This window comes from Camarhynchus parvulus, chromosome 1A (assembly GCF_901933205.1).
Source record: "Camarhynchus parvulus chromosome 1A, STF_HiC, whole genome shotgun sequence".
Classification (NCBI taxonomy): Eukaryota; Metazoa; Chordata; class Aves; order Passeriformes; family Thraupidae; genus Camarhynchus; species Camarhynchus parvulus.
The window spans coordinates 28202912-28227477 of record NC_044586.1 but is presented as its reverse complement, the minus strand read 5'-3'; the positions used below and the strand labels follow the sequence as shown (position 1 = coordinate 28227477).

Below are 24566 nucleotides of genomic sequence, written 5' to 3'. Positions count from 1 at the left end.
AGTAAATACTGCAATGCTCTTTTGTAAAGTTTCTCCACTTGGATACATAAGTGGTAATGGAAAGGGAGAATTATGTTTCACCATTCCTCAGCACTACATAGAAATCCATCTCCCACACAAGTCCTTCCCAAAAATCATACTTACTGTGGGGGTGAAGATGAAAGCTGCATACTTGCTATTGTTCCCAAAAGAACCAAAATGGGACAATGTGCAGCAGGAATCTTTTTAATTTGGACAAGATTAGATGCCAAACCCACCAAAACCGTGAAGGCTCAGCCCCTGTGCAGACCTAGATGGTGCCTAGTGAAAGCCTTACCTATGGAGATGATGCCAACAAGCAAGACAGGGATCTCATGCCATCCCCCAGCATCACTGCTGGCAACATGACTGAAGAACAATTACACATCCTTCAGAAGGAAAGCAAAACAGAAGGCTGGCAATTTTCCCCCAGTGACTTCTTTTTATACGTATACCTAACATTTAAAAGGTGATAAGAATTCCCCAGTCCTGTAAGCAACACCATCCACTGCAATGAGGATGGATCAACAGCACAGCAAAGTCTCTACAGTCTTCAGAGGTGTGAATTCTCCTGGTGAAAACCAAAAATTATGAAAGGTCTAAGCATAAAGATTCCAAACTTAAAATCAGTTTAAACCTTAGAAAGAAGATGCATCCTCCATTCTACTTAATGTTTCAAACTGTCTTATTGGGTTAGGGAAAAGATGAAGTGAGTGAGAACACGACCTTTATAGCCTACAAGTCTACCAAAGAGGTTCACCTTGCAGGATCAGGAGAGCACAGCAATGCTAAACTAAGCTGCACAGAAACAAATTCCCTTTTGTTTCATTTGACCTAATATTGCCCTTTAGCTTTTAGGTGTATTTAATCCCAAAACACAAAAAAAAAAAACAAACACCAAAAAAACCCAACTTTGGAAACTTTCTAATATTCCTTTCTGGCACTAGGGGATAAAAAAGTAAGAAGTTTCTTAAACAGTTCTAAATGGACAAAATAATCAACAGTTTACTGTTTTAAATGAACAAAGCAGGCTTTTCTTCAGTTCTAACAAACTAGTGAGTCTTTCTTATTTCCAGTTCCTCGGGATCACGCAGGCTACCTTTTGACAGGTTTCACACATTTCTAATTACATTGTGGATTTAAAACCAAAGCTTGGAGGTCCTAGTAAAACTGTCACGTGAAATTATTTTTGTCTTATGTCCAAATCTGAGGGAACTGTGGGGAAAAGTGTGTGTAAGGTCTTAGAGCACAAAATATTGGGAGGTTTAGTTACAGGTTAAAAGAGCCCAGAAGAGGCATGTCTTCCACACTGATCTTTGTATTTAAAAGAACACTAGGAGATTAAATCTCCCCATCTCCTAAAACTGTGGGTGGAGTGGTTTTTTGTTTTGGTTAGACTTGGTGGGGTTTTGTTGTTCGATTTGTTTGCTTTGTTTGTTTTGATGGAGTATTCTGTTTGGGGTTATTTGTTTGTTTTTAATCCTTTTAGGTTCCTTTATGTCATTTCCTCCAAACCTACTGAAGATTTTAAGAAATAAAGGGAATTCAAGGACAGATGATGAAAGTGATTAGAGGCTTAGAAAGACACACATATGAGGAGGGATTATTAAAGTCTGCCTTGCCTATAGACAAGATCAATGGGAGGGATCATAAGAGAGACACGGAAAATGAGAAGAGATGTTCCACAGAATGCTTTTTCATCAGTAGAAAGGAAGTGAATTTCTGGGCTTTTTTTTTTTTTTTGGTGTAAGCCTTTTATATGCATGATCACGTAAGAATTAAATAATCCAAAAAACCGCTGCTTCTGCTGCTAGTATCACGAAGGCTGAAAGAACAAGAAGCTTGAAATTAGTTTCTCTATTCATTGATAAACAAACCACACCTGTTTCAAGTAAAGTTTTTGTGTTTGTTTCAAATAAAGGAAGGCTTCTTAGAAATTCTGTTTTCCACTAATAGAGAGAAAGTTCTGAATAAGCTCCAATGTGCAAGAAATCAATTGGGACTTCTCAAACGCATCTGGTACTTGCTAAGAGCAAGCAGACTCCTTGCTGATGGGTTGCAGTTAAGGAATTTATGTGTTTTAGTTGTACTGGGAAAGGACTTTTCTCCTCCAAAGCCATACATATAAATTTATAGTCCTGATAAAATGCAGAGGGTTCTTGTTCAGTAATGGGTAAGACATCAAGAGTGAAGAGCAATGTCCTGATCGACAGATAAAAAAAAAAAAAAAAAAAGCTTTAATAGACCCTTATAGAGCCTTGAAAGGCAGTCCTGACACAGTGCTCCTGAAGCAAAAGTCAGCACAGTGAGGCATGGGTTAGCATAGCCAGGCTAGTTTGAGCTTCAGGAATGTGAACTATTGCAATTGCATAGACCTCTGCATGGACTTACTGATCAAGAAATACAGTGTGGCCAGAATCTGAACACCCTAGTCTTCCACAATGCTTACTGCAAAATCAAGTGCCTTAAGAAAGCACTATGGCACTTTTTTAAACTATCCTGCCAGTTACATTCCAGCAAGAGCAGTACTTGTTCACAACAACTAAAAATGCAACATCTGTTCCCAAATTGTTCCACTTCATATGTTAGGTCCTGATTTTGAATTTTTTTCAAAGATTTGTATTCGAAGTGTTGCAGGAATCAGCTAGTAGTGGATGTTAAGCACAGTGAAGCTGCAGCAACCGGCATTAGCAGAGAAGTTTTGCATGGCTGTATTGTCCACGGATTTCACCTGAACCACCAGAGCGATCTTCAATAATCCAGATTATAGTGACCAGATACTATTGGCAAGGAGAGGCAGGCAAAGTCTCCTGGAAGGGCACCCTTCCTAAAGCTGGAGATGGATGACTTTCCAGAATTAAGGCAACCACATGGCCATAAATCTATACCCACCAGGTAAAAGCAGAACTGTAAGGCACTAATTCCATTACACTTCATGTAATAGTGGTTTTATGCCTCACTCAGTACTGCCATGCACAGCATGGCTGGACTCTCTTGTGATTCATCCAAGGAAGAGAACACCCAAGAAGAGAGAACAGCCTCTCCTTCAAAAGATTTGGCCTTCAGCAGCAGTGACTCTCCTAAGTTAAGAATGATCCAACTATACTTAAATAAAGTATTTCCTCTCGTTCAGCCACTGGGAATGTCACACAAAATGTGACATATGGAGAATTATTAGGAGAACCCACACTATCTTATACTTCAAATGACCTCAAAGAAGAAGGTATTGAGCAGACCTGTTGTTATACACTGAAAAAGCTTTTTGGCTGCAGCAAAAATGTTTAATCCCCTCGGACTCGACGTTTACAAAATAATCCAAAGGCTATATTTACAGTAAATTGTTCCAGTACTTCTACAAACTAAATTTAATGATGCCTTCCTACAGTATACACTACAGCAATTCTGGAACTGTCATTTTACCTGTTCAATGAAAAGGTATCACTTTCTCATAAGGAAAATCCTTAGCTGGGCTTGGAAGACACAAGCAGTAACCTATAGGTTAGAGAATTCCTTTAACACCCACCACCTAAAAACTGGACTCAATAGCTTCTACTTTAACACCTCTCTTTTCCCCAGACTTTCTTAAATGGATCTCACCTTACTTGCAGCATGTCCTATCCTGCTACCAAATCCAGCTCCAAGGCATTCTTCATGCAGCAAGCCTCCTTAGTCTGCTCAGGCTCTTGAGAACCCCACCAGCAGCTCTGTATCGTTGTGTCCATGCACTACATTATTCTTTTCCATCCATGTTTGAGAATGGCAGCTTTAACTTCAGCTGCTCTGATAATTTTTGTTCAGCCTCTAAATAAAAACCAGCATTCTAATTTCTTGCTTTTTTCTACATAATACCACCAATTCTTGCTGCTGCATTGCGTGACCATTTCTACCCCTATGGCTAAGGCAGTAAGAGAAACGTTTAAGTTATCCAGGCAATTTACCCAGGAAAAATTCCAATTTGTCTAGACTAAGCACAAACAGATTTAATACAAGGTCTTACCATCATCTAGAACATACAACATGCTGCTACCATACCTAGCAATTACTTTACAAGTTCTGTGATATTTGACACAACTTGTAAAGCCCAAACCCTGGAGCATCACAATTACATACAATTCTAAACTTGTATAGAGTTGTATTTCCAGCCCTCATGGTCACAGGAAGGGAAGATGACACTAACTCTGATTAAAAGAAATCCAAAATCAGACAGAAGACCAATGCTATTTTAAAATTGCCTTAAACATGAGATTTTTTTTAATGTCAATACACAAGTACAATAAACAACACAGCAGTAGCCATGGTACTTTATACTTTTAAGTGAAACAACTAGAGTAGGGAGTAGAGTTTAACCTTTAAATATGCCAAAAATTATGAAGATATGCAACTTTTCTCCATGGCCACACTTAGGTAGGTAGTCACTATTCTTACAGCAAGATCAATGAAAGAGAAACTAATTAGTTCAACTTTCAACAGAGAAGAACACAGGAAATGCATAACACTGTTAACTCCAATATGACTAGCATGTGTGACCACCTTACAGTGTGAAGAGCATTGTAGATTCCAGTAGTAATGCTACAGTGTATAGGGTTACCTATTTTCAAAATATTTCATTATTCTGAAGCAATCTGAATCACACCATCTCCTCTTCATCACTGTGAATTAATGGGCAGGAGGGATGGAGAATACTGCTAATGTGCAGTACTGGAAAATAAAACACCCAGAACCCAAAACCTTCACCCCAGTCACCTCCCAGAAAAGATCTTGCCTCACAAATAGTTGATTCTTACACTTCAAACCATAAAGCTCATTTGTTGTCAGACCCAGGATCTCAGCACAGAAAAGAAAACAGAATTTCTGCCAATATCCCAAGTCAGCTAGAGCAACCTCGTTTTTCCTTTCCTGCAGTGCATGGGAAGAAAGGGCCACTTTTTACATGTTTTTGAACTGAACATTTAGGTAAGAACTTTAAACTAAAAAGCAAAGTGCCTTCGTCAACAGAACACTTACTATAAAAACCACTAAATACATGAAAGGATCACAGCTTTGCCTACACATGTTTATGTTTATATATATACCATATGAACAAAACACAAAAATAAAGAAAGATGAACTTGCCAGGAGACTAAGAAAAACTACTTCATAAAGCCATACATCATGGATATATATTATATTTTTACTTTATCCCTACAACACACAGGTGCACTTTTTCTGTCAAGTTCCATTCCTGCCACAGCCCTCTTTTAACTTCATAAAAGGAACCATAATAATTCTCTGCTGCCAGATACAATCACCTGCTCCAGAGTTTATGAAACAAACCTTGAGAAACAGAACCAAGCCCCAGTATTCACCACTGTGATCGAGACAGAGTCACGGTATTAAATCATCGGCACTGTTGACTCTGGTGAGTAAGTTCTCTATTACACTTGTATCCCTCTGGTTTCGATTGCGGGGATACCTCGAACATTGGTTTCTATGAAGTCAATATCCAGTTTCATTTCATTTTCCTATACCAAAAAGTGTTCAGAGCATAAACGTGAAAGAATCACACAGGAAAAAACCTTCCCTTTAGATCGTCAGCCTAGGAAACGCGGAGACCTCACGGGGAAAGTGCTGCAGGTTGGCGGCTGCCTGTCAGAGCTCGGCACCCCAATCCCCCAGGCAGCCCCGGCGCCGCCGCCTCCCGGGCCGCCGGCTGTCTCCCGCCTTACCCTCGTCTTGCGACGCCGGTGCCGCTCCGGGTCCGAGTACGTCCTGTCCACGGCGAGCGCCGTGTCGCTGCCCGGCATGCTTGTGCGTGTGTTTGCGCTGCTGCTGCTCTGCCCGCTGCCCCACGGCGGGTGCGGTGCCGCCCAAGCACCAGCCCCGCGGCCGCGGGACCGAGCGGGAGCGGGATCGGGATCGGAGCCGCCGTCGCCGCGCGGGAGCGCCGGGCACACCCCGCCCGCCGGGCTCCGCCCGCACCGCGGCCGCCCCGCCGCTCCCCAGCCCGACACAGCCGGGTCGGCCCCTCCGCTCTCCGGGTCCCGCCGCACGGGTCCTGAGGGGGCCCCGGCTGGGGCGTCCCCTCCTTCGAGAAAGGAAGGACGTCTGAGAGGGGATGAAGGTGGGAGAGAGCTTAGCCCGAGGGACTGGGCCAGAAGTCCCTTCGTTTGTTTAATTTTCAAGGCCGTCCTGTCTGAGGGGACGGCCGGAGCTGAGACGCGATGATCTCCCAGAGAAATGGCTGGACAGAGGGATGACAGTTCCTCCTGCTGACCGCCGCTGGTTTGGGTCCGATCCAGGTCTTGGAGGGAGTTACCATCAAGCAATCTCGACTTGCCTTAGAACAAACCTAAACCCTGTGGCCACAGTGAAACCTCACAAAGCACAGCATATTGTGAACCTAAAGGTTCAGAAGTCCAAAGGGGAAAGAAAGGAAGAAACCAGAAGCATTGTGTTGTCAGTTTTGGGCAGACTCACTTGCAAGGTTTTCACTGCGGCAGCCTAAGGTACCCTGGACACAACCAACACTGCTGCTTGAAAGCCCTTGATACCTAGGAGTTTTCTCAATAAAATTGTATCAACATTCTGTCAAACCAACTAAATAATCAGAGCTTGAATTTTCCAAAGTGTTCAGTAGAGCAGCACAGCAACCAATTCAGCCCCATTTTCTGCACATTACCTATGTGAGATAAATCCTTCCATATCCTGGCACAGGGGAGCTTCAAACCATACTTCTGAACGCTCAAGGAAAACTTGTTTTCCAGGGCATGTGTATGCCGTGCACTTAAATTCCTAAGAGTTGAGTGGAGCTTCTGACTGATCTTCACATTTCTCTTCAGACTTTCTATGCTGAGGAATGCATTTAAGTGACACTTAACACATTTTAACCCACTGAAAAGTACAAGTAAAATACTGTTTTATAATCAGTAAGTAGTAGAGGAAATGTATTTCTTTTCCTTTCTGAAATAAACAGACTTGTTGAGTTACCACCGCTAATAATTACACAAATAAATCTGGAGTTCCTTCAGGCCAACTCTTGCAGGAGTAGCAGGACTTCACCTTTTAGGTACAGTTGCTCTCATGCTCATGCACAACTCACACTGCTTTTTTTCTCTAGCTGGAGACAGCAATAGTCCCAAGGCATGTGGGTATATAAACATACTTAAATATCAACATAGTTAACTACCCTAGGAGGACCTTGCAGCTTTAAAAAATGTTTCCCTGTTGCCATTTGTTGTTTTATTGGAATAATATGTTCCAACATAACAGTACTGTCAGAGGTAAATTATCTGACATGAGGACCTCGATAGTGTTTTAAAGTAATGAGGTCTTCATAAATAAAAGACCTGGAATTCTAAAATGAAAAGAAATACTACAAGACCTCACCTTCTTGGCAGGTGTTTCATCTTCAACTCTAACACCAGTTTTAACAAAGTTATCCCAAAGTAAACAGTGAGTGGGTTTACTAAAGGAAGCACTATTTTCCCAATGCAGTATTCAAAGTACCAAACTAACACCAGATACTGCACACAGATGGTGACTTGCCACCCTTCCTATACTTCTTATGAAGCTGAATGAGTTAGCTGAAGTTAAAAGGCTGCTGGGAAAAAAAGCAGAAATAGAAACTGTTTTTTCAGTCCTTCAGCTCAGACATGAACATTAATTCATGTGCCAGAGGCTGAGGAACTCTGGAGGTAAAGGTGAGTAAAAAATTAAATAGGCAAATTTTGTGGGGCTTGGGGTTTTCACTGAAGTAATAATTGCACATTTCCAAAGAGGAATGTGTGGTTTTCAGCACCTAGGATGAAACACCCTTATTTCCTCAGAAACTTCCAGGGTTTTTTTTAAGACTTGCCAGATGTAGTTGATCAAAGCATAGAAAGGGTAAGCAGTTGGAATAGGGACACATAAAACACTGCAACTGCTTGATGTTTTAGTAATAGAAGGCTTATTATAAGTCATACTTTATTCAAAAGTTTAAGAGTTTTATTTACATATCAGCCTTATTTAAATAGTACCAGCAGACTAGCCACAAAATGGTGAAACTTCTCTTGAAGATAAAAAGAGGCAGGAATATGCAACATATATTTAGAGGTAGTATCAACATGCATACTACTATATTTACAAAGAAAGCTCTGTCCTGATGTAGCCTCTAAGAAGAGAACATAATATAGCTGGTTTGTAAGACCCCAGCGTTGGATTAGTCACACCTTCCAAGCAAGCCTGTGGATCTGTTGCTTGGGCAATGCTCTCAGTGGTGCATACCAGAAACAGCAGCTCCCAGCTCCTGTGCCAGCAGTGAAAGCCCTGGCACTGGGTGGCTCCTGGAGGAGCTGTGACCACAGGACAGCAGGCCAGTCAATTGGGAACAACTGCTGCACACAGCAGCAAGGTATAGTGGAGGAGAAACACTGCTTGGGGGGAGGCATCTGTCCCATGGGTCAGGAGAGTCCTTCCACACAAGCTGAATTAGGAGCCATTGTAATTCATTGTAATTTTGACATGTGTGCAAGTGCAACATCTAAAGAAATGGTTCTATTCATATGTTGGACTTAAATCACCTGTGTCTTCAGAATTTATGTCAAACTGTGGTGCAATGCAATTCTCTGACCAAAGGCTGCTCTTTTCCCCCTTTATCTTTCCTTCTCATACATGGGCCACTAGCTCCTTCCTGAGCTGGAGGAAGAGCAGGTTCTTTTCCTAGGGCACATTTGCAGAATGCATTTCATTTGGCTTGGCTGAACAAAGACCACCTGCCCTCCTCTTGCACACACAGCTGGTTTGTATAGCTCTCCTTCCTCACTCCAAAACAGAGACATGACGCCCTGAACGTGGCAGAATACTTCACACACAGTACTACTGAGAGTGTCACTGGGTACTTCTCTCACGCTCATTTTCAAAAGCCCACAGAGTTTAAATCAATGTTCTTCCCACACACTGCACCTGCTCTCTACTAAACCTTAACTCTACTAAAGCAAATTCTTCCAGATAGCAGCAGGAGCATGAACTGGACTCACAGTGACTTAGATAGAAATGGTACTCCAGTTTCATTCTCTTATCCTTTGTTCTTCTCAGAAAGTATTTTAAACATTAATTTCTATGGCTTAAAGTAATGATAAAATGTTAAATCATTCCATCTGTCCATTTTGCCAATTTTAAAGTTCAAGTGCCTCAAAATCCCTCACTGAGTGCCCAGCAGTCAGTGCCCATTCTTTTCCAGTCCTTCCCCTCACTTCAGCATGCTGGCTTGATCCACAATGCTTAACTCTTGGTATTTACATTATTTTGCCTACCTTATTAAAGTGACCTTTTAAAGAGTGATGCCTATTAGGAGCAGAAGGTCTAGTAAAGACTTATGATCACTGTACAAGAGTATTCACTACTGTATTTAGTTTTCAGAGGGACAGACATCAATATTGCAGTTGCCTGTATTGCCATGTTTTAGGAAAATCAAATCTCAGGAGGTGCAGCAGAGACACTGTCCAAAGGAAGCCTATCAGCTGGAGCCTCAGCTTTCTCAAGATCATTCCTGCCTCACTCATCTCTTCAGAGACTGCATCTTTGCCATCCATTTTTTGCCCAATGACTATGTGTAATGCTTGCACAGCAGACATACCATTCCCACCTACAAGCTATAAATTTTCCATACTGACTTATGCATAGGCCATGGAGGGACCAGAAGTGCCAGTGCACTTTTGGGATTGCCTAACAAAACCCAACTCCCACACAATACAATCCCCAAGATGGTGTCACGCACACACACTGGGAAGTAACAAAAAAGCCCCAAAAAGACCTTTATAGAGGTGGAAAACATGGAAATTCTTTCATTTGGAGGCTGGCTCAAGGTTTGGCCCCATTCTCTTTCCAGTTTTATCATGAATCTGAGTCTTGGCAATTTACTTTTATTCTTTGGACTTCTACTACCCTATCTGCAAAAGGGGAAGCATGACACACCTTTTGCATGTGCAGAACCTTGAACTCCAGAATTAAAAGTGCTATTATTGAATGTTGTGTTCTGATGTTCATGGGGGGAAATTAAATATCGGATGTCAAAGGTATGTTGGCAAATGTACAATCAGGAAGGAGACAAAGATCCCTCTTCCCACAATGGTAACATCTGTACTCTAAACAGGATACTGGGGCTTCTTTTGAGAAACTTTTTAAACTTGTCCTCCAAATCTTTTTCCAAAAGCTTTCATCAACCAGACTCCAGGGAAAGGGACTACGTGAAAAGAGACTGTTAGTCATTTCCAAGTCTGAGGTCAAGTGGGATAGCACTGAGTGGCACTGGTCTTGCAGTTAGCCCTGAGTGCACTGTCACAGTTCCCAGTTCCTCTGCCAAAGCATGAGTCTTTCACACTCACAGCAAAGGAGATACTCTGCTGGTTTGTACCCAGCCCAAACTACCATGGGATCACACTAAGACTTGCAGATTGTATTGCCAAGCTCTGACAAGCGTTCAGAAGATGCTGATAAACTTTCAGATATCAAAATAAAATTTTTAATTAACCCCTCTCCTCCTGATTAAGAAATGTCCTCTTCTGATTAAGAAATGTTTTATCTGCTACCAGAATAGTCCCAAATGTTTTATCTGCTTTCACAATAGAATAGCTCTGGAAACTTTGTGAGTATACATTTTCTACACAGCAAGAAACTGCAAAACAAAGACTTTCATATATTAGTGAGATGCACTTATAGGGAGTGAAGTATAGAGAAGCAAGCAAAAAAATCCAGTTCAGGGTAACAGAAGTTCTCCTTCTTTTTCCTTTTCCCTGCATACTATTGTGTGTCCCTTGCTGTGTGATGAAAGGCAATTTCCAGGCCTTTCCTCATTCTCATACAACCTAGGAAAATTCAGCTACATAATTCCTCACTGCTGCTGCTGAGTGACAGCGATAGTGCAAACAGTACCTACTAGATGGTGGCAGTGTTTTGCATTTCAAATGCTGTAAGAGCCACCTTTGTAGCAGACTCAAATGCCAACTGTTCTGTATACCCAAAACTCGCCTGGAGCCCAGCTATTTACATAAAAGATAGTCCATGTTGCAGAGGCAAGTAAAGAATTCTCCCTCTAGCAACATGAATGGTTGCTGCTCATCATCTTACAAATTTTCTTCTGCCTCATAGTATGTGATTTGTGGCTGCCTGAAAATGAATGTATGCAGCCTCTTAGTCCCAAACCAGCCACTTTGACATTGTCACAAGGCATGCAGGACGAACAGCTGCAGCCTGCTGGCACATAAAGGTGTACCCTCTTCCAAAACACAAATATGAACTTGCATCCAAACCATTCAGGCTGTTGCCAGAAGACACCCAGTCTGAATCTCCTATTACTTCATATTCTGGCGGTTATATCAGGGCAACATTTTATCTCAAATTAAAACAAGTGCACTAGACACAGTCCATGAGCACAATAATTGCTCTTGGAATGTGCCACCCTAACCCACTCTGTGAGCAGCAGCGCCTGCAGTCCCCCTGAGGTGGCACGTAGCTGGGTAGGTGACATCTGAGCTCCTAAAGGCTGTGTAAGTTAATACACTGCAGCTTTCACTCTACTGCTCTATAGCCATAGCTGCACAGAATCCCAGCTCAGTGTGTGGCTGAGGGCTGCACACAGAGATAGCAGACAGTGCTGGATAGGAACCTGTCAATTTTTGTTCATCTATGAGGTACATTGCATGGTGGTGGCTCTGTATAAGTTATGTCATGCTAAATGTGTGACATCAATTATTTCCATATGAATCGACAATGCCAAATGCAGAATTAGGACTTGCTTGCCAGTCAACCAGAAAACACAGATGGGTTATGAGAGGACAGAAAAATTAATGATTATACATGTAAGCCTACACCTTGTCCTGGTGAGAGTTGTTGCAACACAGCCCTTTGAGTTTTATTACAGTGACTCTATCTATAGAGATGCAAGTTACAAGGACATGAAGTTCAAATTCCCTCACGAATATAAAAGATGATCACCTACAATTCATCTAACAGGGGAAATTTTCCAAGTGCCTGATTTTAACAATAAATATTTTAAAGGCAAGAAATTGCAAACAAAAATCCCCATAGCATAGCATAGATCTTTCTATGTACTTATGCTAAGTACATGAGTATCAACCATTTTTTATAAGTATCTAGCAACACACTCCCTTTATATATCTAAATACAGTACTATGTCAAGAAGCCACTTCTGGGTCATTACTGTAAAACTTTAAACAAATAAATATGTTTTTTAAACAATATTCATAATGATTCTTTGGGGTTTTTAAAGGTCATGATTTAGTAAGGTATTATTCATTACAAAATTTGGGGGACAGTCTTTGACAAACTTGAAGTCTTCTGCTTTATTCTTATACAACCAATGAATTCTATGAGATATCACACAGTACCATTTTCTTATCCTTGGGACCTGAGTTAAGCAAGAATATATAAGCAGCAGCTTATTCTGCAATATTTTCGGAAGCTGTATTGACACAGTAGAGTCCTAGTATTTTAGGGGGAGCTCCCCCTAAACTTCCAATACTGGAAAATATTACACCATGAGATCACCAGAGAACTGAACAGAAAAGACACAACATCTCCCAGTAAAAATTTCTATTCTGCTATATAGCAATGCAATTTTCTGGAACAAAATTATTGCCTTTATGCCCAGCATAACTGTAATCAATCTTTTCTTACTAGAATTATATGTATGGAGGGTAGGATTTCTTTTTATTTACCAATACAGCTATGTCTACGAAGCATTTATACATAAATCAATCCTAAGCCAACAAAAGGAAAGAGAACCTCAATGTCCACAGACATCTGACAGGACACAAGACACCCTGCAGCAGACAGGCTGCTCTGGGACTGGAATAAACTGAAACCCTCTTCCCCTTCAGTGCCCACCAATATACTCATCATCAGATAGCCTCACTGAAAAATGAAGCTGCCCCTCTTCTTGCCTTGAAAAAAAACCCAACAAAACCAGTTTTGGCAGCTGAGTTTGGGTTGGTCTGATATGGAGGGTTGCAAAGTAGTTGCCTCTGCTTGAGCTACGAGCAGCTCCCCACTTGTGTTTTGTAACCACCTCAGGCTCACAATTTTACAGATATCAGAATTTTCAAGCCCAGACAGTATAAAGGCATGATGTTATCAACAAGAATCTCACAGACAAACACTTAAATATCAAAAGAGAGGAAAAAACCTGTTATAGTTATAGGCCTACCAGTGTTCTTTTATAAGGTTCCCTTAAATTTATTTGTGTTTGTGTGTTTATGTCTCACATATATACACAACCTTATCAACAACTTTAAGTATTGTAAGGGGAGAAATTTAATATTCCAGCTTGTTCATTGTACTAATACAGATTACCTCATGTAGGTTTTGAAACACTTGTGAATTAGGAGTCTCAGAAGAAAGTATTGGTGCAGTATATAAACTAATAGCAGTATAAAGACCATAAAAGCAACAAGGCATATATCAATAGTAATTAAGATTTCTAGGGCATAGGCACATAAAAGTTACAACAAAGTAGCGCAGCCAAGAAGAAGTCCTATTACATAAATTAAGACAAAAGAAAAAAGTGGTATCACAAACACATGGGACCTGACAGATTCTACTTTGCAAGTCTAACCCTTACCAATTCCAATGGTTTTCAGCATTTCAATCACAGAAGTCTGATACAACCATAAAACAACAGACTGTATTCTTCATTTACACTCACCAGAATCTGGCATTTCTTACAATGAAAGATTGCCTTTTTTTCTAAACAGTTCATTTTCTCACATCTTCTTTCCTTTGAGATATCAGATCATAAACCTTATCCAGTTTGAAAACTAACAGGAAAATGTCAGTAAAAATTATTTTTCATTTCTACCACAAGTTTTCACAAAAACAACCTACCATTTTTCAGCAGTTCTGTTTCATTACACTGAACCTCTAGGCACAGCTTGAGGATTTGCTTGAGCTGAAATGCTCAGGTTCTGCCTCAGCTGGTGAGCAAAGCCGTGCTGGTCACACACACGCCTGTAGCCCTGCCGAGTGCACAGCCAGCAGGTACAAAAGGGTGCTCTCCACACACGCCCCTTTCTGAGGTGAAGGATGATCCCAGTCCCAGGTGGAGCCTCCCCAGCACAGCCACCAGCTGACATCAGTGTCCTCAGATTTATGGGCATGGGAAGGTATCCAAGGCCTCAGGGCCATAAACAGAAATGGCTGGTTGATGATATCAGCGTGGAGGCAGCCCATGCAAGCTGTCCACAGGCAGTAACATGGGCAGAGGAGTATTCAGACTATGTACTGAAGCTGCAACAAAAACCACTGACTGCTTGGATGACACAGCTTCAGTTAGTATGTAGAACTGATGGCTAGCAGCCTGTAATGCTACACATGTATGTATTGTCAGGGCAGAGAGATGTACTCTTAATGCCTGTGTTTAGTCTAGAATCTTATCCTTTAAAGCTGGCTTGTAATTTAGATTCAACAACAGTGAGCTGCTCTGAGAGCTGGTGCAGGTGAGAGCTATTTCTGTCAAAACAAAATAAATTATTATATTGCAAAAATACATACGTCTGAGTTTTATTAGCTCCCTCATCTTCTACTGGCACATCTACTCAAACTGGGTGTTGACTCAGGAAAGTGGGCAGGGAATCACACTTGGAGGCAGAAGGCAGAACACAGAAGACATCAGAAGTTAAAAAAAGCTAATAAGCTAATCATGTATTGCATTCTTAGCTGACAAAGATTTAGATGTGTACATATGGTACATGTGTATCCAAAGACTCTTAATGTAAAAGACATGGAGTCAAATCTTAAGTCAGCCTATTACTTATGAAAATTTGTAAAATCATGGGCATCCCAAGATGAACTATTAAACCTTTAAAATGAACTATTTTCCTTTTTTTTTTCCCTAACAGAACTTCAATAACAGCTTGAATTAGTTAGACTTTGGAAGAATAACAAGCAACTTCATCCAAGCAAAAACCTAGCAGAAAGCCTCAGTGTGAATTTTCTGGTAGAGCTGAGATCAGCAGTTATATCTGAATATCATAATACCAGCTGCTGAAACTAAGATGAGGGAAAGATGAAAACTAGCAGAACTGCTTGAAGGACCAAAAATGCAAATGTGGTATTAGAACATCTGTGGAGATAAAGCACCATACATAAACAATCATCTGGTTTTCAAGAAAAGAGAAAAAAACTTTCTATATAACTAAATAGCTGACCCAGCAGAAATACGCTCATCTTCTCCAAGAATGAGTCATCTCTAGGAGATGTTTCACAAAATCTCTACAAACTTTTCCCTTTAGTATTGGTAAGTTTGCTACTGCTAAATTTCCTTTAGTTATCTGAACTTCACATGGTCAGTCCCCAAAACTAGAATGTATTTATTTTTCTAAGGCATCCAATAGTATGAAATGAGGGTGCATGTATATACAACTCAGCTTCACTGATGGAGAAAAGAAATAGATAAGTTCAACTAAATCAGCAGGGAATCCTTGTATTCCTCTGTAGTGAACGGGGACAGCAGCAAATAAACATTAAAAAGTTAAACAATGTCCCTAAGCATTTAAATAGCTTGAAGTGACTAAACTTCTTAAGATGAGAATAAAAACAAACAAATGTTCAGTAACTCTCAGCATGACATCTTCAGCCATCTATCAAAGTCATACAAGAATTTAAAACCAGAAGAGATTAACTGACCCCAGATCATCAGGTTTTCTCCACACAAGGTGTGTTCTGTATTTACAGACAGCTTTTTACATCCTCTTTGCATGCACAGAGCTGAACTTGCTGCAGCTCATTTGCATTGTGACAAACCTTTTTTTTACTTGATTTCCCCCAGAACTTCTTGTCATAACCCTCCTGACCCTGTTGTCAGAGTGTGGTGGTAATAATTGATAAGGTCACAGTTGCCATCCCCATACGGGCCTTCCACTTAAGAGCTGGACTAGATGAGCCTTGTGGCTCCCTTCCAACTCAGAACATTGTGATTTTGTTTCCTTTTGTAACTTCTACACCTGCACGCATACAAACATTGTGTTGTCAAATACATGAACACCAGCATCTCCCACTCTCCTGGTTTCCCAGTATTCCTCAGCAGTTGTGAATGACACTTCAGCAAACAAATCCCTTCATGCCTGTCATCAACATCCTCATATTGTCCTGCAAAATCAGAAAGAAGGATAACACTAGACAGAAAACTTTGAGGTTAAAAATATACTGCTCAAGCTCCCTTCTCTTTGTTCATTAGATATTCTACAGACATGCATATGTAGAAACACACATTATTAATTTATGCCTCCCCAGTGCTCACAGCATTTAACAGGTAGAGTGAGCAGTTTACATGTAGCACTGCACAGTAGGCAGGGGGAATACCTACATCATGCAGCCCTCACTTCAGTCTTCCAGAAGGCTGAGCAGTTGTTGGCTGGGCACACTGTTGGATGGACAGTAAAACAGGGCAGGGGGAAGAAAGCGAAGAGTTCCTTTGAGAAAGGATGTACCAATCTTGGTACATTTCTACCTCAAAAGGAAAAAAGTAAGTGGACTCGTTCTGCTTGTTACAGGTTGATTGGAGAGGTTTTTGAGCTGATTTTTAGTAATCAGTCACTGCAAAAGATTTTAAAAATGTCATGGAGTTGTGATAAACCTTTAGATTTTTGTGAACATTATCAATTTTCAACAACTAAGGACCCTTTCAAATTACTTCTGGTATGGCCAATGGGTTTTAATTCTATAAATTGTGGGCAGGCATTAAAGCAAGGAAAAAACAGTGGTAATTGGAATGAGCAAGTGCTTCTAATGCTCTGCAGAACCATTCAAAGCAGTCACAGCTTTGAATGTGTCTCTGGTTTACTACAGTCCTGCTGCAGATGTGCATTAAAATCCCGTTTTCATCCACTAGTAAATTTGAAATGCTTTTCACTACAAGTTCTGTGGCACTTGGATGCTTCTGAATGTTAGATAGGGAGCTCTCAGTTACATTTACTTGTGTGTATCAAGCTAGAATTTATATACATAAATAATACATGTGCACATAAACAGACCAATACATATACAGATAGCTGCATTCAAAATACAGAATATCCAATAGCATCAGTTATTGAATCAGAAATATGAAGTCTTGCAGTTTTTAAGACTGAGCAGATGATATGTTTAACTGGGCTGCAAGCTAGCAGGAGCACTTCTATCAGAACAGTGTCTCAGGAGGAGGGAAGAAATACATAATTTGTTCTAGCTGGCTTTCCCTAATTCCATTTAGTAGGATTTAATTGAATACGTGCAGAAAATCTTTATAAGGTTTATATCCATGACGACAGTTTGTTCCCTGTAAGAAATTTCAGAAATATGTCTCTAGGTTTCTGTATGTATGTTATCTTCCTGATTCAAATTTAACAACAGTAATTAAACTGATTTTGATCATCTAGGGTTTGAGCAGCATATAGTGCTGCTACTTTGACAAGTGGTGATTTCTACCCCGACACATCACAATTTAGTTAGACCTTTTAGATCATGCTATCAGTACTGGTCAGCATCAGTCTCTGAAGCAGCTAAGGCAGAACTTACTGCATAGGTGAGATACCTACTGCAATGGATACTCAGGACTAATTCTACGGACTTCAAATTTCATGTAGATTTGCTAAGACACCGATGTATTAATGCAAGTATTGAGTTACAGAATGGGTAAGATTGGATGGGACCACTGGAAGTCATTCAGTCCATCCTCCCTGTTCAACCAGGGTCTGTCTGCTAGAGCACATTACTCATGATTGTATTGAAATGGCTTCTGAATATCTCCATGGAAGGAGACTCCACAGCCTCTGTGGGCAGCCTGTTCCAGTGCCCACTCACATGGACAGTGAAGAAGTTCTTCCTCGTGTTCAGGTGGGATTTCCTGTGCATCAGTTTCTGCCCATTGCCTCTTGTCCTATTGTTTGGCACACTGAGAAGAGTCTGGCTCCATCCTCCTGACACCCTCCCTTCAGAGACTTACACACTGAAGAATCTGATGACCTTCTCAGATCATGTGGCAGATGGGTAGAACATGGAAACTATTTTTGAGAATTTAGGAATGCACACATAAAGGCCAATGGCTCTTCCATAATGTTATTTCAAAGGCACACGGATATTTTACTAAATTATCTATCACTCAGGGCTATAGTACAAGCACCATTTGTTAAAACTTAACTTTTCCAGGATAATCTACTTGGTCTTTTCACATCATTTTTAATCTGTCTTTCCTCAAGAGAGATCTGGAGAGTATTGGGGCGAGGCACTAGCAAAACAACTGAGGAAAAAAAAAAAAAAAACCACCAGAATTAACTTTCAGACATGGTCCCAGTACTAAAACGATAACCAGGGAGTTTGAAAGGCCTACCTCCTGCTGCAATCTTTTATTAACATTCAACCTCAATCTTTCTACACCCTTGGATTTTGTGGTTTACTTGAAAGATTTTAAACATACATGTATGTTTCAAATAAAGCCTGAAGGATATTTTTTATTATTTATATAAATTCTTTGAAGCAGGTGGGCTTTAGTATTACCTAAACAAATGCAGCTAAGTGATATTGCTAAACATATCCACAACCATACCCTCCTCAGAGCAGAAACTCTTGAGCACTGTGCTGGCCTCCATACCACCACCAGGTATACTGTCATGTGTTTCTGCACTGTCAGAACAGAATGAATTTCACTCCCCAGACAATTTACCACTAATTTCATTTCTGTCAACTTCTCTAAAAGATGGAAGACAGCAGATGGATGCCTGAGACAGCTGAATTTGAAACAAATTGCAGGAAAGATAGGTGTTGTTAACTGGACTCTTCAGCTGAAGGCTGATGCCTCAGCTGTGTACTGATGGAAATTCTTGTCAGCCCAGATTGGTTTTGGCTATGCTATGTCATTTAAATGTTATTCTTATAACAGAAATGGGGTTATTTTGTGGCAGCAGGCAGTTTTAGAGGGAACTTAAAAGCATGTGGGCATTGAGAAAGTTATAACTGAGGCTAAACATGGGAACAAAGCTAAGCAATCTGCTGTGTAGGTGATACTGCAAGACACACAAGAGCTTGCCTGAAATAATCCACCCCAGCTGTTGGCATGCTGTAATGTAAAGATGCCATATTTTAAGTTTGCTCTGAGATGAAAAGACTAAATGTAAACAATCTGCTTATATTTGTGAAAATGTATTTCTCAATGTATATCAATCACCAGAAGTCTAAAAAATTAAAACCAGTTTATAGCGCACATTTTGGCTACAGTGCTGGTAAAAAACCCCCGTGTTTCAGTTTGACATGTCTTCATTTGCTCTGGAGTTACACATCTTTCTGCTAGCAAGAGCAGAGGATGAGGGGCTGGGGGGGCAGATCTCACCGACCATGTACTCAGGGAATTGACCTGCAGGGGCACATCCTGCTTTGTCCACTCATGGAGTGGGTGAAAACTCTGCTGAGAGACATTGTTGCCTCCACTGACAAGACATGATAAATTTTTAAGCAGTTTTTATCTGTTTAAATTTCCTTGCAGATTTATTTTCTAACACCAGCTACCTTGGATATAGGCCCAGCAAGAACTGCTTTTTTTCCTTTATCTCAGGGGGAAAAAAGGTGCACCACAGGTATCTCCATCTTACTGCTGCTGTTTTTCAAACATTTTCACATTACAGGACCCCAGGGACTGTCATAGCAAGCTACCTGGGCACATACAATTTGGTGATGCTTCTTCAGGTTCATTTTGACAAAATGGACACAGGGATGGTGACAGAGGAACCAGCTCAGCTGGGCATCTGAGACTTCCTTAGAAGCTTTCACACAAAAGCAGAGATGAATCCTACGTAAGCTCCTGACAGACAAAATAGGGGAGCATGTGGTACTTGGCATCTGCTTTTGTGCACGGAGGAACAAGAATGGAAAAAGGTATCTAAAACACTTTTCTGCTTCACAGGCAGCCTCCTGAAATAGCTGCTACCTTCACCTTCATCTATGCTTCCCAACAATGAAAATAAAATGCATAGCAACAGGAAAGGAAATCTTCAGTAAACTTTCCAATCCCAAGCAACAGGAGTATGCATGAAGACCGTATTATGCCTTAAATTTTTTATTTAACTTGAAATGTCTGTGTAGCCTGCAACAGGTCATTTACCTCACAAAAATTTCAAATCCCTTTAAAGCTAAAGATATTAATAAAACCGTGAGCCAGAAAACCATTCTATTGGGTTTTGTTTACATTAGCTTCCATTGTTGCAAACATGTTTCTCCTCTGGAAGACTATTTTTAACCCATGTCTTGTACAATCATCTGGAAGTATGGGGGGGAGAAAGTGATAGGACATGGAATAGCGCAGAGGAGGCAACAGCAGTATGGGAGGAGCAAGAGAAGAGAGAATGAAAACTCGGGCAGTGGTTCTGTGGCACACAACCACTACTGTTTTGAGCTCCCTGGGCTGCTGAGAGGAGCCCGTGAGCCATGGCAGCAGCCCGTGGCACACCGAGGGTGACTTCTGGCTGCCCTGCAGAGGAGGCAGCTCTGGGGGTGGCAGTGGGGCTGCACAGGGTGCACAGCAGCACTCGGGGGCTGCAGGCTCCAGCAGCCGGACCTGGAGGATGTGTCACATGGGGAGGTGCTAACTGAGTGGCACTGTCACAGGCTGGTTAGCTCTGCCAGGGGACTGTGCCATCCTTCCCAACAGCTGCAACATAATCTCCTGATCCTTTCCTTAGATGACCTGGGGCATGGCAGAAGACAGATGCTTGTCATGGAGAAAGCTTGAGGCATCACCTCCTAGAGTGCTTGTCCTGGGCCCCACACCCACCACAGCCCAGGAAGAACCATCTTTCTGAGAGCTGCAGGACAACGAGTTGGAATGTGGCAGCACAGCAAACACACAAGTCTATAACTTGCTGAAAGATGTTTTGAAGTCCCCTATGAACCCCCTCTCTATGATCAGCCCATGCTGTAAAACTGAGAAGGAGCAATGAGTTATGAGAACATTACTGCTTGCCTGTAAACCGTTTATCTGCATTGTGCAGCACATTTCACATGGGTTGGGGGGCACCCAGGTTCCTCAGCAGCTGAGTAATCTGTGTAAATCAACCAAGATTTTAAACTGTCTCATGACCTTTTTAAGTCATCATATTTAAAACCCCATAAACACAATAGCACAGATCTGAAGCATGCACATACACACAGAGATGTCAGTCTCAACTTCTAAATAACCCAGCAATTCCTTGCCCAGCAATGACAAGGTGTTTTTAAGACTCTCCCTTTTTTATTACCTCAACAAGGTAATTAAGGACAGCTGAAGTCACAGCTCTATAACTGAGTTTGAACCCTGACAACAGAAACTGGCGTCTGATCTTTGACTCACAGTAACACAGTCAACACAGTTAACCTCATTTCCACCCACCGCTACTGTTATAAAATTCCTCTTATGCGTGTTGGATGCTCATTTTTCTTAAGCTTTGCTGTGCTTCCTTCACAAGGCTGAACTCTAAGTCTGCCAAGAAAGAAGGCCTATGGTACAAGGTAGCTCAGATAATTTAGGCTCAAAAATTAAATAAAATATCTAGAGGCTTAGTCGTAGCTAGATTTTTCCTTACATGACTACTGAATTCTACTACCATAAAAGTTTTCATGAAGGCTTAGACTGTTTGAGGCTGCAGAACAGAAATTACTTTAAAATCAGGGATGAAATATATGAAGGACAACAACATGCTAACCTTATAGAACATGTCTAGTCAGGTATAGTGAATCACAGCATGAGAAATCACAGATGTGCTTGAAATGGACTTTCTTTTACTATCACCTGGGTAACAATACCAACAGATGTGAAATGTTGGGGTTTGGCCTCTGGGATGACTAACACCAATAGACCAGGGCAGCAAAGTAGGTCACAGAGTCCCCACCTCACCTGCTGCTCCCAGAGTCACAACAAGCTGACTCACTTTTGCTTTGATTTCACATGTTAGTTTGGCACTAGGAACTGTTTCATTATTTCAAATAACTCTTACATTTTACAGAGTTTATTTTTCCAACATTTTAGTCAGTGGATTCAGGTGCACAACAAGCGGTCCCTGGATTTACCCTGATAAGCAGAAGAGCCATAACTAAAATACTAGTTAAAATGGTAGCACAATTACAGGGACAATTTCTCTGAGCAATGGGCATTCACAACCACATGTAATGATTAAATTTCTGCCAAAATGTTCTTTATTTTGAACTACTGCTAGTCAGCAAAGTAGTAGGAATGCATAAATTAGACCCTCCCAGAAAATAATATTCTCGACAAGAGTTAATTTAGTGGCAACTAAAATTTTGAGTGGCTTCCCCATTTTGTGGAATAAAAATGCCACCACAGAGAATAGACCATAAATAGAACTTAGGTTTTTCTCTTCAGTTAGCATTGCCTCATCTAAGGGAAACTACCTGTGCCAAAGAAAAACCTTATTTAATTTTCAGTGGGCCAATAACCCAAGTAATAATGAAGCAGAAGCAAAATTGTTATAAACTGCAAATTGAGAACTGTTTATTATTTTGTGCAGTTGTTTGCAATGTTTCTGTAATCCCAGCTGGTCTTTATCTACTGCAGTGGGAAATCCAGTGTATCATAGTGCAATGACCAAATGAAGTAGCTACTTCTGACACTTTAGCTGTGCTCCTGCTCAAGAAGAAAATTGCAAAAGGCATTGTGCAATCCACTGAATGCCATGTGAACACCTGGCATGCTTCTCCAAATCCATTAGTCATGGACCCAGCTGCACCTCCAAGAGTATTTTCCAGCAATTCCATGTTTCAGCGGCCTATATAAGATGCCTAAGGTCTGTCCTGAAATACCTGAATACCTGAAACCCACAGCATATGAGCCCACAAACAGCAAACCCCAGCAGGGTGCCTTGTGCTGCTGCTCATGCCCAGGGCACCCCTTCTCTCCTGCCTGCCCTCAAAGCTGCACAGGTACCATTACACTCCAGATACTGCTGTTAACCATCAGCACCATCAGTTCATCTCAGAAAAGCAAGGGCAGGCTAGAACCTGGACTTCACATGGCTGGTGGATTTTATTTTGGGTACACACCACGTTTTATCCTTCAATTTCATTGAAAAAAAATCTGTAATTTGTGACTATTACTGTAGCTTCCTGCACTGCACATTAACATCATGCTAATGATACAAATGTCACAGTGCTGTCATTAGAAATCCATGTCTGCACTCAGTGGTTCAAAATCAATCAATAAATAGTTACATAGACAAACATTAAAATTTTGAAAGCCATTCATGACTTTGCCTACTGTAGATACTGCTAGTGGTGTGGAGGATCTGGCACTCAGGTTTGCAGTCAGACATCAGGAACCACACTGCCCCAGCCTACAGCATCAGTTACGCAGTTTACTGAATCAGACTTGCAGAAGGCAAACTTGAAAATTAACTTGATGGTAACCTACCCATTAAAACTCCAAAGAGCATATGGCTACAGCTTCAGTACTATTGCCACCTGCAGATATCCCTCTTATCCTTCATTACAGAAAAGTGAAAGGAAAAAAAGCTATGAAACATGCTGTCCTAGCATAATACTCTGATAAATTGAATCACTACCATGTAATTCACTGATGATTAACATAAATTCCCTGGGTTCAAGCTACAGCTGAACATCTACTCAGTTGAATGCAGAAAAATGTTAATAAATTTGGTGGTAAATAGGAAAAAAAATTCTGCTTAGTTACAGAAAAATAATAATAAAAAAACCCCAACCTTTTCCTATATGATCAGATACTATCTTACACATTTTCTGCAGAAGGTGAAAAGCTGTAGAGAACATATTCAATGGTACAGCCCAGGCAATGAAGCATGCCAGTGTTCAGGTTTGTCTGGGGCAGCAAAAGCCTTGTAGCCAAAGCCCTGTAGCATCTTTGGCAAGTTAGTGGGTCTGGTGACCCCATGCTGCAGCTGAGAACACAAAGTGCAAGGACGTGGTTGTCTTTCTTTGCTGCCCCTTGCTTAAGGCAGGGAGCAACAGCCTTCATTTTTTTAATGAAGAAGTAACTTCCAAACAATCTCTCTATGCTTAAGTTTTTATCTTTATTTGGAAACGTACTTTTTTTTTTCTTTAAAAAACAAAAAGTAATTTTATCATAGTTTCTGGTGATGACTAGAAAGAATACTCGTTGCTCAAATTATCACCTATGAATGAGTCAATTGCAAATGTTTCCAAATGAAGCACTTAAGCCTGTTTGAATTCCTGTTTTAGTTATTTGCAGTACAATTTTCAAATTTTCAGACCAAAAAAAAAAAAAGAAGCTGTAAGTGCTAATCATTTTGAGAAAAACCAAAGAAACCAAATAGTTAGCAAAATATTCAGAATAATCAAACAAACTGCTTTTGGCACATTTTAGTCCTACCAAGCACAGCACTGAATATCACTGAAAGCATTAGGACACCAGGGTGTATGAGCACAGGTGGGGCACACAAGATCTCAGAAAACTAAAAATTATAATGGTTTCAATTAATACTGAAAACAAGGATCTGATTTTAATAGTGTTTCCCAGTTTTACAGAGGTGGATGGGTGCAAATAGTGACAAAAAGATGAATGTTGC

The 24566-nt window shown here is 40.9% G+C and overlaps 1 protein-coding gene across 2 annotated transcripts in view; it reads right to left on the bottom strand.

Annotated features, from left to right (window-relative positions):
* Window positions 1-24566, bottom strand: part of TMCC3 (transmembrane and coiled-coil domain family 3) — a 129713-nt gene that overhangs the window by 35435 nt on the left and 69712 nt on the right. The window contains exon 1 of one of the 2 annotated variants that reach the window (XM_030960299.1): window positions 5724-5939. The exons of the other annotated variant lie outside the window; for it this stretch is intronic. Within the exon in view, the coding sequence (XP_030816159.1) occupies window positions 5724-5801 (78 nt within the window). The 5' untranslated portion in view covers window positions 5802-5939. Of the gene's footprint in view, window positions 1-5723; window positions 5940-24566 lie in introns of those variants that run through there. 2 annotated transcript variants of the gene reach the window in all.